Source organism: Sylvia atricapilla, chromosome 12 (genome assembly GCF_009819655.1).
Source record: "Sylvia atricapilla isolate bSylAtr1 chromosome 12, bSylAtr1.pri, whole genome shotgun sequence".
NCBI classification, from domain to species: Eukaryota; Metazoa; Chordata; class Aves; order Passeriformes; family Sylviidae; genus Sylvia; species Sylvia atricapilla.
In genome coordinates this window covers 4,868,465-4,883,668 of record NC_089151.1, presented here as the reverse complement: position 1 = coordinate 4,883,668, position 15,204 = coordinate 4,868,465, and the positions used below count along the sequence as shown (strand labels likewise).

Genomic DNA, 15,204 nt, shown 5'->3' with positions numbered 1-15,204 from the left:
CACCAAATCCATTGCCCTCCCTTGGCAGCCACAGTTTGGTTAGCACATTACTGTTCTCTTTTTGAACCTTGGCATGTTTTCTCACTGGTAGAGTAATACACAAACCATGCTTGTGCATATGTACATATTTCTGTATTTATGAAGATCTGTCTTTGTCTGTCTGTATAAAAAACCCTCTCAGGGAACATGGAATACTGAGAGACAGACTGTTCTGTACATCCACACCTATGGCTTACATTTATAGGCTACCCTGGAATTTAAAACCAACAGTTACATTGGCTTAATCAAAGGATGGATGGATAGATATATAAAGGTGTTATCAGTGTCTCTGCCCAATTACGTTGTTGTGAAGAGGTGTAATTAGAAACCAGCATTCCATTTCCAGTTGTTATTTCTTTTGTAACTCTGAGAAGGGCTAGACAGAAAATAACAGGTTTTAATCAGTGATGTGATTTAAGCACTGTCTTCTTGTGCAACCTGGGCCAAGCCATGTAGATCTCTCTCTGTATTAATTCTCCTTACACCAAGAAAGATGGAAATGATAATACTGTGTTTTCCTGGTAAGGGAGAAAATATTTGTTGAAGTTGGCTTTAGGTACATAGGGAAGTGACTTTCTACATTTGTGCATCTCTCACATGCTGAACATTTTGGGACATAAAGAACATAGATATCTGTCTCTACCCTTAAATTCAGATGGATCAGATACCTCTGAAAATGATGATGGAAGAAGAGTGTTTACAAGAGGTTTCACCCCTCTTCACTGTTCATCTGTCTTTTATCTTTGAAAAGAAAATTTCTTCAGAACTCTGTAATTTCTCCTGAGAGCTGTTGTGGTTCAAGATATTTATGAGCATCAGGAGATGGCTTGCATGAGAAAGCACAATGCTAACACACATTAATATGCAGTACTCTGTGCCCTTTGCAAGGATGTTGATAAATACTTTAAGAGCTGCTAACGACTAACCATAAAGTTGGAAAAACACCCTGTTCTGAGATGCACCTAATGTTACTTTACTGTCAGTGTTAGTATTTTCCATTGCTCAAGAAAACCGCTAAAAAAACTTAATGAAAACTGCATGAAATTAAATCCCTTTTGGCTTGGAGGTTCACATTTTTAAAGGCCACCTGAGCTGATAGATGCTTAAGGAAAATAAGATTTTCTGGTTTTTTTTAAAGAGCTTGCTGGTAATGAAGCCATGATTCACATAGAATTGACCTCATCGTGGCATGGTTGTGATATTTTCAGCAGTATTGAACACTGTGCAGGCAATGCCATGAGCCAGGGGGGCCACAGAATGTATTTACAAGGTCATTGTAGAGTAGTGCTGATGTTGAGTTCACAGAATGGAGCTCTTCCTGCCTAGGCTGTTGGAAAATGCAAATTCTCATGTGTTCTGCAGCAAATGGTCAATCAGCCATCTGAGCTATGAAATAAGACTTCTTTCTAGGAACCCAGACTTCCCTGCATTTAATCTCTAAGGCTTTTACATTGGAGATAATATGACCAACTTCTTTTCTGACAAGAGACATGCTTGATTTGTACGAGTGGCTTTGCATTTCTGCCATAGGTGTTACTATGTGATATCACACGGTGCTTTCTGGAGCTTGCAGAGTCTGCAGAACAGTTTTGTCAGCTCAAGGACTTGAAGGAGTGTCCCTCAGGGGATCTTCTCAACAGTTCTTTCCTTTCAGAGAAAACTGAGCAAAAGAGAAAGCAGGATAGTGGCCCAAGAGGATGAAAACCCATGAAGTTATCTCTGACTTAGTGCACAGGACCATCCGATTTTCTTAAAGCACTCCTTCCTTTCGCAGTCAGGTCCTGTCTGTTGATCCTGAACAGGTGATTTGTCTGTCACCACCCCTTAACCAAGGCCAGCAGGTTGCCAGCAGCACTGCCTTTTGCCTACACACCCAGCCCACACAGCCCCTGCTCCCCAGCTGGCATTTCCAGAGAAACCCAAGCGCAAACAGATGCAGAAGCAAAATCCCCGGTGCTTTCCCCGGCGCTGGGTTCATCAGGTTACTGGGAATGGGGGCAATTGCACAGCTGCTCTGATGTTTCCTGGGGAGCCTCTGTCAGGCTGTCAGCTGGGCTCCTTTATGGAGGAAAAACTTCCCACTCCCTCAGATCTCACTGGGCATCGCCGCCTTAGAAAAGTCACTTCCATTCAGTAGTGAAGCTGTTGAGACACTGCAACCCCAATTGTAAAGAGAGCCTTCATTCCTTTAGGTTTATTGCAAATACTTAACAGTTTTTGACTGCTTAACAGTATCTCTTCCAGAGGTATATGTGTTTCCTAGGCCTACACCCCTGATTTTACCTCTGTTTCTTGAATAGGTTCATATTTTAATGGGATCCTGCTATAAAACAAAGAAGTTCCTGCTTTCACTGGCTGAAAATAAATTGGGACCTTGCATGCTGCTGGCTTTGAGGGGTAACCAGACGATGGTAGAGGTAAGCCCTAAACTCCTGTGGTCATAGAGGTTTAGGAGCAGTGTTCAGGTTGACACTGCTTTCCCAGAACTGGCTTTAGCAGGGTCAGGTTTGTGTTATATCAAACACCAGCAGGGCGTGGTTGTGCTTCTCTGAATTAAGGGGACCAGAATATTGCTGATCTGTAGATATGAGTGTGAATTAAATTAAAGGTGGGTGCATGAATTTTTGGAGAGATTGTTTGCTGTAATGCAGCTGGAGAGATTGGGACGGGAAGTAAATGGCCATGGTGGTGTAGGCTGTGATGAGAGACCACAATTCACAACCACAAGGCTTTTCCATGATGAAGTGCCTGATTCTTGTCTTGCCACCTGCAAAATGAGCAGTGCACAGGAAATGCCTTTATAAAGCTTTATTTGCTTGCATTAATAGACTCTTTTTTTTATGCTTATGATTTGTTATTTTTGTTGTGCTAATAGTTTATACTTATTTTTCTGGGTTTCTTAGGAGAAGTTGCTTGATAAATGTCATTGTCAGTGGAAAGAGAGCAGATACATAGATGGAAGGGGTTACAGTTTTTCATTGACTTAGATCTGTGCATGCTAATTTAATTCAGTAAAAAAGGAGCATGCTGCATGCATTTGAGTATAATGTTGCTGGATTTTTTTTTTCTTCATTAAAAATAATTGAAATTGTGGAGGGAATAAAAGCTTTGCATTTTAATTGCAATGGCATGATACATAGCTGAAAAGGAAAGGCAGTGTGGAGGGGCAGCCTGTGTCTTAAATCTGTGTGACCTACTGGAATCATCCCTTGGGATCTGCCTTACTCCTGGCAGTCTCTTCCCCAGGGTGAGTTGGGTGTGTTCCCAGTGAGGTGGGGAATGTCCTGGCCACAGCAGTGAGCTCCCAGCATCCTCTCATGGAGCCTCTCTGCCCTTTACCTATCCTACCTCGTGCACTGGGTACACCTCACACGTGTTCTGCTTGCACAGAAACCCCAGCACTTAGGGATGGAAAATCCAGCCCTTAAGGAGCTGCTTGGCTCTGCTGCAGCTGGTGTGCAGTGTCCCAGCTCTGCCAATGCCCAGCCCATGGACCTGGGAAATACTGGATCAATTGTACCTGTTCTGGAGAGGGCTGTGGCATGGAGCCATCTCCCAGGCCTGATGGAAGTAATTGCACCTCTCAGTCAGAAGGAATGAGCACTAATGGAAGGACAGGATAGACAGGCTGGCTTTTGGAGGTTACACTTCATTCTTTACAAATAAAAAATTAATTTCATGTGTTGGAAGGGCCATAAATACTGCTATGATACCCTCTAATCTAAACTCCATAGTGCATACTCTAAAAACTTACCTAGGAATTTAAACCACCATGCCCAGTGTCATTAGGATATTTGAAAGAACTGGAATGAAAGCCCTGCACTGACCGCTCTCCTTTTGTTCTGCTGCTAGATTTTGTGTTTGATGCTGGAATACAACATCATTGACAATAATGACACCCAGCTCCAGATCATCTCCACCCTGGAAAGCACAGACGTGGGAAAGAGAATGTATGAACAGCTGTGTGAGAGGCAGAGGGAGTTAAAGGAGCTGGTATGTCACCCTGCACATATTGCCATAGCACACTGGGCTCTGTGCTCTCCACAAATGGAGGTACAAAAGAAAGACAAGCAGGGTGTGAAATTCCCAGTTAACAACAGGATGGGAGCAGTCCTCGGAGGATTTCACTGTGCATATATATACTGTGTGATATTTACTGATGTGACTAATCCCTTACTATGTTTATGAATGATATTCAATAACCTGCTTAGGATCTGTGTGAAGGAATAAAGGTGAAACCCTGCTGTCTCAAGATCTTACAAGTCAGCTTGTCAAATTCTGCCACCTTTTGACATATGAGCAGCAAATGGCTCTGATGCTGGCCAGCATTTCTGAATGCTGCATTCCCAGCATTTCACTGACATGGCCTTTAGGTCTAGTTCTTAGAGCTAGAGCCTATAGAAAAAGATTCTTCCTAATATTAAAGAGAGGATTATCTCTACTATTATTATTATCTACAGATTTAAAATGGACCTGCTCACATTAACAGTTTTTTCACCTATGCAACCATAGCCACAAACTTCCTCTTCCCTCTTTCACATTTATATTTGTCTTTAACCCCTGCTCCTAGCCTGAAAAGTAGATGCTTTTTTTGAAGTCAAGCAACTGATTTTATCAGCTGCACCATCCTAACCCCTTTGCTCACTTTGCCCAGCATTTTAAAGCTGTTTCCTTTAAAGTGAAAGCAGCCAAATGCTGGCAGGCTGAAGCAGACAAATGGCATGAGGACCCACTTAGCTGTGGTTAGTGGGTGTCCCCAGGGGAGCAACAGGCACACTCAGTTCAGGGAAAGCAGGGCTGAGGTGGAAGGGCTGGCAGGAAGCTTTGAAATGGGAGCAGGGTTTGCCCTAGTGAGGAGCTTGCTGTACTTCAGTGGGTCTGAAATGCAGAATGGCAGCTTGTTTGACCAAAATATCTTCTCTTTTACAGCAAAGAAAAGGTGGCCCCACAAGGTTAACACTGCCATCCAAGTCCACAGTAAGTTAATCATGTCAATAGAAAAGCAAGCTTTGTCTTTCCATATTTAAACACTTGATTTATGTTTGCCATGTGGCATGGTGGTTTTGGGCAGTTGAGTGGGGAGCCATTCCACTTGCTCTGTCAACACAACTGGAGTTTACACAACTAAGGGCACATTTCTGCTCTTGGGTCTGTGCAGCAGTTTCCCACACCAGCAGCAGGCTGTCACATTTATAGTGCTGCTCACATTTGGAATGGCAGCTCTGGGGGAACAGAGTTTTGCATTACAAAGGCAAACTTCACAATGTCCAGTTCTGGATTTCAGTCATGGACATCTCAAAGAGATCCAGCACTTAAGCCTGGTTGAAACCCAGACTTACCTTCACTGAGGCCAGGTAATGGTGCTGAGCACAGCTGGAACCTGGACTTTGTTGGTTACATCTTCATGATGTTTAAAGACCCATCTTCAGCACTTGCTGTGACACTGGAGCCTTTGTGTCTCATAAGGATACACACGCAAAGGACATTTTTGCCCTAATGTTTGGACAAATTTTTCCCAGGGTGTGTGAAGCAACACTGCCACAAGAGCCCAGCTGCTTGCCAAACAAACAGAAACTGCTCTGTGTGGTTCTCTGTTACTGTAAACAAGTGGAGCAGTTGTGCAACTCGCTCTGGTTTACCAGTATCGGTGACACCACACACTTCCAGGCTGGGCATCCACAATCTCTTACCCATCTCCTGTCTGTCTGTCTGTCTGTCTGTCTGTCTGCAGGATGCAGACCTGGCCCGCCTGCTAAGCTCGGGATCTTTTGGGAATCTGGAAAACCTCAGCCTGGCCTTTACCAATGTGACGAGTGCTTGTGCTGAGCACCTCATCAAACTGCCTTCACTCAAGCAGCTGAACCTGTGGTCAACTCAGGTGAGTGCTCTGCAGCTCTGCAGTGAGTACTCAGAGCAGGAACCGGTGCTGACTAATTCCAAAATTCCACACTACGTCAGCACAAGAGGAGTGTGTGAAGAGGCTTGCTTAGATGACTTTGTCCTCCTGCTATTTTTACAGGGCCTTCCTGTGGTTTAGCTCATCTTGGCAGCTGATTTTTTTTTGATTTTTTTTCTCTTCACTCCTGTTTTTTTTTTTTTCTCCAATTTTTAATTTTTGTTTTATTTTTAATTATAAAAGTGTTGCTGCTATCTTGGGTTGAATGTTCCAGTTGGGCATGGTTTTTACTGTGTACTGAGATGAACCCGTGCTGCTGTTCATCTGGAAAATACTTCTGCTTTCCACCCAGTTAGGATGAAAAAATTATGCTGTGGAGCTCATATGGTCAGGCAAAGCACAGAGTCTGTGCAGTTTAGGCAGTGAATTGCTTGAAAGCTGATCAACCCAACAGCAACAAAAAGAAACTCAGATAATGAATAAGTAGAAGAAAATTATAATGAGAATGTGATTATTTTGTAAGCAAAAAAAAAGACCCAAACTAACTGAACAAATTATTCTGCTGTTAAATGAAGGAACTTCGAAAATTAAATTTTCCTTCTATATTTCGCTGCTCGTTTTGCCCTCTGAGGTCCTCCACTGAATAGGTTTCCCCATTTTCTGTTAACATCTACTTGTAGTGCTCTCTGAAAGCATGATGATTGTCAGTGCAACAACAAAAAGCAGCATTTTTTTAACCAAAATGTCATGTAAATATTGTTTTGTTTTCCTAACTACTTTGTATCCCAGAAATACCTTTTTTTTTTTTTTTTTTTTTTTTTTTTTTTATATGGGGAATATGAAATAGGAGCTGATTGCTCGCTTGTTTTAAGGCTGTTTGTATCTCCTCCAGATTTGTCTTAACAGTGTAACTTTTGCATTTGAAAAACTTTGATGCTTCTTGTTCAAAATGAGTTTGATTTCACTGAACAAAGAGCCTGCTTTTTGTGGGGGGTTTCTTTTTATTAAAAAGGGAGAAAAAGGGTTTAGATTCCATTTTATTTTGCGATATCCTGGTTTCCATTAATCTAGAATTTAGAAACAGCAGAAACCAAGTGGGTCAATAGAACAATTACCAATCAATAGTGCATTGTTCTTGAGACCAAAATAGCTAATTAATACCACTTGCATTGTGCTTTTTTTTTGTGTGATGTGGCTAAGAACTGGCTGAGGCTGCCATAACCATCGTGTATAGCCTGGGTGGGAGCCCGCTTGTACAAAGTCCAGCCTTCAAAGGCACCACTCTAATTAAGTGTTGGCCTGTGGTTTAGTGCACACAAGTCACTTAATTTCTCTGTTCCCTGCCTGCGAGGCAGGGAGAAAACCCTTTGCTTTCTCTGCTGTCATTGGTGATGGGAGCGTGGCTTTGAGGGCTGGCTCAGACCCTGTTTCCAAACCCCATTTCTCTGGTCCTGCCTGCTCTGAGGTTCTGGCACCACGTGGGTTCCTGCTCGGAGGTTATAGCACCAGGTGTGGGTTCCTGCTCTGAGGTTCTGGCACCAGGTGTGGGTTCCTGCTCTGAGGTTATAGCACCAGGTGTGGGTTCCTGCTCTGAGGTTATAGCACCAGGTGTGGGTTCCTGCTCTGAGGTTATAGCACCAGGTTTGGGTTCCTGCTCTGAGGTTATAGCACTATGTGGGTTCCTGCTCTGAGGTTATAGCACTATGTGGGTTCCTGCTCTGAGGTTATAGCACCACGTGGGTTCCTGCTCTGAGGTTATAGCACCAGGTGTGGGTTCCTGCTCTGAGGTTCTGGCACCATGTGGGTTCCTGCTCTGAGGTTATAGCACCAGGTGTGGGTTCCTGCTCTGAGGTTCTGGCCCCATGTGGATGCTCTGAGGCTGTAGCAGCACGTGGTGCCTGGTGTGACCCAGCTGTGCTTGTCCCCGCAGTTTGGCGACGCGGGGCTGCGGCTCCTGTCCGAGCACCTCACCATGCTGCAAGTGCTCAACCTGTGCGAGACGCCGGTCACGGACGCCGGGCTGCTGGCACTGAGCTGTGAGTGACAAAGAGGGGCTTGTGTGGGGCACTGGTGGTGGGCTCTGAGGAATTCCTGTGGGTTCAGGCAGGAGATGGATCTTTCAGTGCTACAGCGCTGCTTCTGCGGGGATTTAGGACAGGCTGTGGCTGTGTTTGGGTTTCATGTGCCCTCCTCCCTGCCCAGTCCTGCAGCTGTCCAGCTGTGGGATGGTGACCTGAGCCTGATGGCACTGAGTGGCCTCGTGTGGGCTTTGTCCTCCTGAGCCATACTCTAGATATGCCTCTGGCATCACTGATGGCACCTGTCCCTACCTCAAGTGCTGACCTGTTGCCCAGGGACTTCCCTGATTTCTTCCTATGGGTATCCCCTCTGGATGAGACCTGCCATTGTGGTGCAGGAGGGGAAGATTGCAAAGCAGCTTCTCAGTCAGTTCAGCAACTGTGTGCAGCAGGTTCCATGCTCCTTCTGGCAATTTTTGTACCTTTGTTTTTGGGGAGGTGAAACTCTCCCTGTTCTTAGTTTAAACAAGGCAGGCAGTGGGAGGCATCCAGGATTCCCTGAGCACTGAGAGCTGCTCGAAATGCTGGAATGGAACCGCCTCCTGCACCCAGCAGTGCATTACAGACCTCACTGCTGGGTTTGGAGGGCTACTTTAATAGGCTTGATCCTATGCAGACATGCCAGACAGGCCAGTAGTTATGGCTCATCTTAGGAAACTATTCTAGTAAGTACTGGAGCCTAAAATGGGAATGGGGGGAGGAGAGGGAGGACTGCCAGATCAGCATGGCCCCTGTGAGCACCACGCAGAGCACTGAGAACGGGCACTATTCAGAATAATGTGCAGGAAACCGATTATGAGAAGTTGACTGAACTCCTTTGAAGTCAGCAGTCATAAGCATATGCTTAATGGCCCTTCCTAAATAGGGACTTTTTCCTGGATGAGGGCCCAAACAGCTGTTTATCCATTTGTATTTCTATATTTTATGCTGTTCAGCTTTTTCCTGGGAGTGCTGCACATAGTCATGTCTTGTTTATGCTTTGGCCTACTGGAAGCATGATATTTTAAGAAAATCCGTGTGTTTTCTCTTTTAGCCATGAAGAGCCTGTGTAGTTTAAATATGAACAGCACCAAACTTTCAGCAGATACCTACGAAGATCTCAAGGTATTTGTGAATTGCATCCTGTAAAGATGAGAAGTAGCTGTAGCAACAGCATGGTGGTGATGCCTAGGGCAGGGAGAACTGATCCTGTGGAGTGGGTAGCATGAAATTTATCTGAAGAGGTTGAAGTGTATTATTTTGTGGATATAATGACTGAAAGCAGCATTGGGAGGTTGCTGGCTTTGATGGACCCAGGAAACATTTAATATACTAAATGGAGAAGCATGAGATAAATCGAGCTGCTGATTCTTTTTGCCTGTGCTATCAACAGTAAAGGCTATATCAGTAAGTTTCATAAATAGAAGCATGTTGGTTGTTTCTGATGAGGATACAGGGACAAGCACAATCTAGTGCACACCATATCCTGTGCTGTTAACAGGACCAAAAGTAACTGGGGTGAACAGTCTCATGAAGCTTTGCTTTGGAATGCAAAGGGAGAACTGAAAGCATTGAGGAGGATGCAAATTTATCTTGACACCTCTTAGGACTGGAATTGGGCTCTGAGCAGAAACGTCTGCACAGATGCCCAGTTCTGAAATTTGACATGTAATGTCTGGTTTTACTGTGAGTTTATAACCACTTAGGCAAAATGATGGTGTAAAGAACCAGGATATACCCCCAGGTGGTTTCAGAGCTTGCCTGAGATGTGTTGGCTTTCATGACTTCACCTGGTCTTTGGCTTCATTCTGTTGGTGTGTGAGTCGCATCTCCCAAAATCTTACCTTAGAGAACCAAAGACTCAAGATGATACTTGACATTTGTTGTCTTGGATGTTGAAACAAGATTGGGCCACGTTTACTTAAAAGGTCACAACCTTGGGTTGAGTTTGGAACTTAAAGCAAGTCCTGTAACTGCTCTGCTTTCAAAATTCACTGCAAACATCTATCTTTGGTCCTGGCTGTTGGAGCCAGGGCTCCCCCAGGGACTCAGCTGCAATGCTGCTTGCATGGAGTTTTCAAGATCAACTTTTAAAAACTTGTGTCACAATTGTATATGCAAAGAAGTCCTTGGAATTAACAGCTGGCCTGCAGATGGGTTTACACAATGGAGCTTGTATCAGGCCCCAGGCATTTACAGACAATCAAGGTCAGTGCTGTGTTTGGCCTAGGGCTCTGAAATCACATCTATTGAAAGGCTTCCCCAGTCCCACCCCTGCTTCTGAGCCCCTTTGCCACTCACTTCTTGCTAAAACTCACATTTTCCTAACCAGTTCCCTCTGCTCTGATGTGGCATTAATAGTCCTTAGCAGCCACACAAGAAAGTGACTTGCTAGGGCAAACAGCAAAACTGCCTGTGAGCAAAATCCTGGTGATTGCAGAGAATTCAAAAAGCTGAGAAAACAGACAGGCATCACGTTTCCCCTTTCACCTCTTCCATTGAGATTTATCTTGGTGGCCATTTTTTTTCGGGCTCTGTGTGTATTCAAAGGTAGTAGTTTCTCTCCCTGGGGCACATGGTTGTAGATTTGTTAAGAGCAGCTGAGACTTCAAAGAACATATTTTTGATACAAATCTTTCCTTCTTCTCACATTGGTCTGCGAGAGCATTTGGGGCACAAGCCGGTGATGACATTTCCTCTCAGCTCCATCCCCCACCCCACTAAACACGCTTGCACACACACAGACACCCACATATGTACCAGGCAGGCTGAACCAGACAATAAATAAACACCCACTACTGAAGTCATTATTGCCTAACTGAAAAATTATTTGCTGGCAGTGTCTGTAGGATTATGAATAGCTCTTATCAAAATATGCGTGCACATAAATCAAGGAGTGAGGTAATAATGACTCCTAGAAACTTCCAAGTCCTCAATTATGCCCTGGCCTAATTAAAGGTGTTTATTTGTTTGGAGAGAATTAGCCGTGCAGTTATGGTCAGGGAGCATGGAAGGGGCATTGGTGAGGACCAGCACAGACAGCCAGTCCCCATCTGCCTCTTGTGGGGTGATTCAGGGAGGATATGGCCAAAAGCAGCGGAGCTGTGCAAGGGAGACCACAAGGACACCTAAAGCTGCTGATGCTCCACGAGTTGTTTTAGTCCGTGGAGGGTGAAATGAGCAGTGTGGAGACTGAAGGAGGAACATGTCTCTCTCTGCTGCAGTTCGAGTCCACTGCCTTCATGGCCAAAGCTGGACAGACACGTTTTGCTGAGCATTTGCATAAAAAATGAAGGTCGGGGTCTGATCTGGACCTGGGTTTTAGAGCAGGTGGGACTCGGTGTGTCTGTAAGGGCTCAGCATGGTGTTATGCCTGCCCCAGCTCACTGCTGAGCTCAGTACTGGCCCAGGGTGTCACACCTCTTCCTGCAGTTGGTGGTTGACAGATCAATCCTCCCAGTTTGTCCCGTTCTGTAGCCCTCCTCCAGATTTGGACACCACGTCTGAATTGAGTAAGTCCAGGGACTGTTTCCACACAGGAGCTCCCAGGCCAGAGAGCTGTGTCTGCCCTTTGCCTCTCCTGGGCTGCCTGTCATCCTCACTGCCAGTGGGGCTCTGGGCTTTCCTTGCCAAGGGGAGGTGCTTTCATCCTCCTTTGGGAGCCCACATTCAAAATACAACTACGATCTTCAGAGCTGCACAGGCCCCAGGCTTGCTGTCACACACAAAGTCACAGGACACAAGGTTTTTTTGGGCTTTACCTACCCTGGGCAGCCAATCATCAACACCAACGACAGCGGGGCAAGGTGTTCTCCTTCCCCAGGAAATTCTTTCACCTCCCACTTCTCTATTCCTCCTCCAGATCTGGATACCACTGCTCTGTTGGATAAATGCAGGGAATGATCCCACCACAAGAGATTTGGCAGGAACTTTTTACCTGAGCCCTGAACACGTTGTTAATTCTGGCCTTTCCTCCCCTCACAGGCTAAACTCCCCAACCTGAAGGAGGTGGACGTCCGCTACACCGAAGCCTGGTGAACTCTCCCTGCCTCCGACTCTTCTCTTTTGCTTCCCACCAGAAGGAAAAGATTTTTTTTAAACAGACAGATTGAAACAAACCAGAAAATAACTTTTGGCCAATTCCTGTAGAGCAGTGAGTCTGGGGACTTGGTGGCTGGAGTTGTGGTTGTGGGGTAGCAGAGTGTGGAGTTGTGTGTGTTGGGAGGACGGGGCGAGCCTGGAGCCCATCGGATTCTTTTCAGCTTTGTGATTTCAGAATCAACGTAATTTAAATTGAAAAGGAAGGAAACAAACAAACAAACAAAAAAAAAGGACTTTGTAGCAGCAAGAGGATTATAAAGAGGAAAAAAACACCTTTGTGGATTTTATTTGCCTTTGTGTTTTATGCCGTGTGGAGAAAAAAAAAATTATATTCCTTTGTCCTTACTTACCTGGGTTTCCTTGGCTGGCACCCAGCCAGCCAGAACTCCTGTTTCACCAGTTTTGCTCCAGAAAATCAAACTTCAAAAATCTCAAGAGAAGAAAACCAAAACCAATATGATTTTCACCTCCCCCCATGTCCTTGCAGTTGTTATGCAAAGTAATTTTGTTGTACATAAGATTTACATAATGCACCTATTTAAGAAAATGGTTCACAAATAACAGGTCTGGGACCTGTGTTTTATTTATGAATTGTTAATTCTTTTACCCTTTTTTTGCGTATAGTACTGTATAAACTAGTTTGCTGTCTTGTTGTTATTATTATTTTTTTTTTTAAGGAAATGTCCTCCTCGAAGAATTGCCTTTTAGTAATGCAAACTGTATTATACTCCCTCTTTGTCAACATTCATCGCGTTGTCTTTTTGATTTCAAAATGCCTCAAATGTTATCAAATAGGAAGGAAAATCTTTATCAAGGGGGATGTGGTTGTTGGGGGAGGGGGTGCAGGGATTAATAAAAGTCACAATTCCTTCCAAAGTCTGAAAACTTTCTTTAGTCTTTTAAGCCATGTCAGGTTTCAACACGGGAGACGGGGACAAGACGTTGATTTTGCCAACGGGGTGTTTGCAAACTGTAGATTTTACCAGTTGCCTCCGATGTTTTCTGTTTACGTCCGATATTTCAAAAAAGAGAAAAAAAAAAAAAAAAAGCTCTCCCTCCACTTTGTGCATCAGCTTTTTCTGGGTTTTTCTTTTTTTTTCCCCTCCTTCCCTCCCCTGTCCTGTGCCCTGCTCCCTGCCCTGTTCTGTGCACGCATTGTTCTGCATGTTCCTCTGGGGAGACTGAGGAAATCGCGGTGTTGCTGATCCGATAGCTCTGACCTGTCTGTAAATGTGACTGCTACATTTTTCAAATTCCACAGTTGCTTAGAAGATGATTTTTTTAAAAATCGTGGTTTCTTTTATAACTATGCTGTTGACTTTTTTTTTTTCATAATGAGCCTTCATTGTACAGAGCTGCTTATTTAAAAAAAAACAAAACAAAAAACAAAAAGAAGTTTTTTCCTCTGTTTAACACTTTTATTTTATTCTTCAGCACCTCGAGGTTTCACATACAGCCAATGTAATTTTTTATATAAATATATATATATATTTAATCTTATTCAATGGAAAGCCAAGCTTTTTTGTTCAGGTTTTTTTTTGTTGTTGTTGTTTTCTTTTTTTTTAAGTTTGTTGCTATGTAGACAACCCCATCCCAAATGATGTCGTTTTTCTCTTTTTTTTTTTCTTTTTTTTTTTTTTTTTTTTTTTTAAATAATGAAACAGAAATTGAGTCTTAACTCATGTAGTGTGTGTCAGGTTTTTTTTTCCCCCTTCAAATCCCAGACTGTGTGAAGATGCAGTATGGGAAGGAAGAAGAAAAAAAAAAAAAAAAAAAAAAAAAAAAAAGAAGAAAAAATATGCCAACATTTTCCTTAGCACTGTTGCTTTTACCAATGGTTTACTACTACTGTTCTGTAGCTGTGTACAAAGAGATGTGAAATAATTTCAGGCAAAAATAAACTGTAAGTGAATATCTTTTAGCTGCGTGCTTTGTGTGTTCTTCGAAGGAGGCTTTGGCTGGCTGGTGCTGTGGGGATGCTGTGGGTGTGCAGACTCCAGGGCAGGGGCCCAGCAGGCAGCCAGGCTGTTGGCCACCACTCTCAGGCTTGAGGAACCACCGAGAAGGGAGGAGAAGGAGGAGGAAATGGAGGAGGACCAGTTGAGTTTTGTGTGTCCTGTTCTTGCATCTCTCCCCAAGTCTGTTTTCTGCACTGTCCCCGATCCACAAAATGCTGAAGGAGTCCTTGCAGTGGCCATCAAAAGAGTTGCATTGGTGAGAGGGTTTCTTGCACTGGTTGCCTGATGTAGGCAGTGAGGGAGGGAAGCACTGGGGCATCTCCAGGCTCAAGAGGGGTTTCTGTACGTTGAGGTATATTTTAGGGCAGCCTCCAAAAGCAGGGCTGTGCTGTGTTTGCCTTTTGTCACTGTTTTGATGAAGCCCTGCAGGGTGTGGGCTGGAGCTCCACGACTCTGCCTCCATTGTCTGCACAGCTACTGAACTTCAGCTTTCAGACCAATGGGTCCCACTTGAATCCAATTCCTGCAGGTGTTCTGAGAGCCACCTTCATCAGCTGTGGTACCTGGCTCCTGTAGTCTCACTTCTATCTGTATTTCTGTTCCATTCCACAAAACAGACTTCAGGACATGGAGGAACACAAGGGTTTGTACTGTGCTTCCAGCCAAGCTAAGAAGTGCTCACAGGATGGCCCTTGATGAAGAGAATAACCTGACTTGTTTTTCCTTCACTGAAACCAGACAGCTGTAGCTGAGTCTGTTGGGCTTTTTGGGTGTTTTCCCATGAGCAGTCAGCACTACATATGGGCTGTCCTGCCCTGGCAACAGCAAAGACTTCACAAAACCTTTCTGGACCCAGAAGAGCCAGAAATATTCCTGACATGTTGTGTGAGAGACTGAGAAATCGCCCAAGGAAGGAGAGCTTTAGGCCTTGGTGAGATGAAGGCAAATGTTGGATACAGCTTCTCTTCCTGCTGTGGACAATGACACGTCCCTGAGCTCCCCAGGCTTTGGGGCAGCTGGTGACAGCGTTTGGGTTCTGCAACCTCATCTGGATTATCAGCAGTGGGAGAAGCCTGGACATGCACAGAGCTTTGCTGAGATGCTCCCTGGGTGACTTGGAGTGAGCAGGGAACGGGGGTGTGTGAGATCCCCC

General features: G+C 44.5%; 1 protein-coding gene across 2 annotated transcripts in view; it reads left to right on the top strand.

The window, feature by feature from the left end:
• CMIP (c-Maf inducing protein) overlaps window positions 1-14,014 on the top strand; it is a 130,786-nt gene extending 116,772 nt beyond the window's left edge. For both annotated transcript variants that reach the window (XM_066327543.1, XM_066327544.1), the window contains exons 15-21: window positions 2,340-2,456; window positions 3,892-4,032; window positions 4,969-5,016; window positions 5,771-5,917; window positions 7,866-7,971; window positions 9,047-9,117; window positions 11,977-14,014. In XM_066327543.1, coding sequence (XP_066183640.1) covers window positions 2,340-2,456; window positions 3,892-4,032; window positions 4,969-5,016; window positions 5,771-5,917; window positions 7,866-7,971; window positions 9,047-9,117; window positions 11,977-12,030 — 684 coding nt within the window. In that variant the 3' untranslated portion in view covers window positions 12,031-14,014. The remainder of the gene's footprint in view (window positions 1-2,339; window positions 2,457-3,891; window positions 4,033-4,968; window positions 5,017-5,770; window positions 5,918-7,865; window positions 7,972-9,046; window positions 9,118-11,976) is intronic.
• The last annotated feature ends 1,190 nt before the right edge of the window (window positions 14,015-15,204 follow it).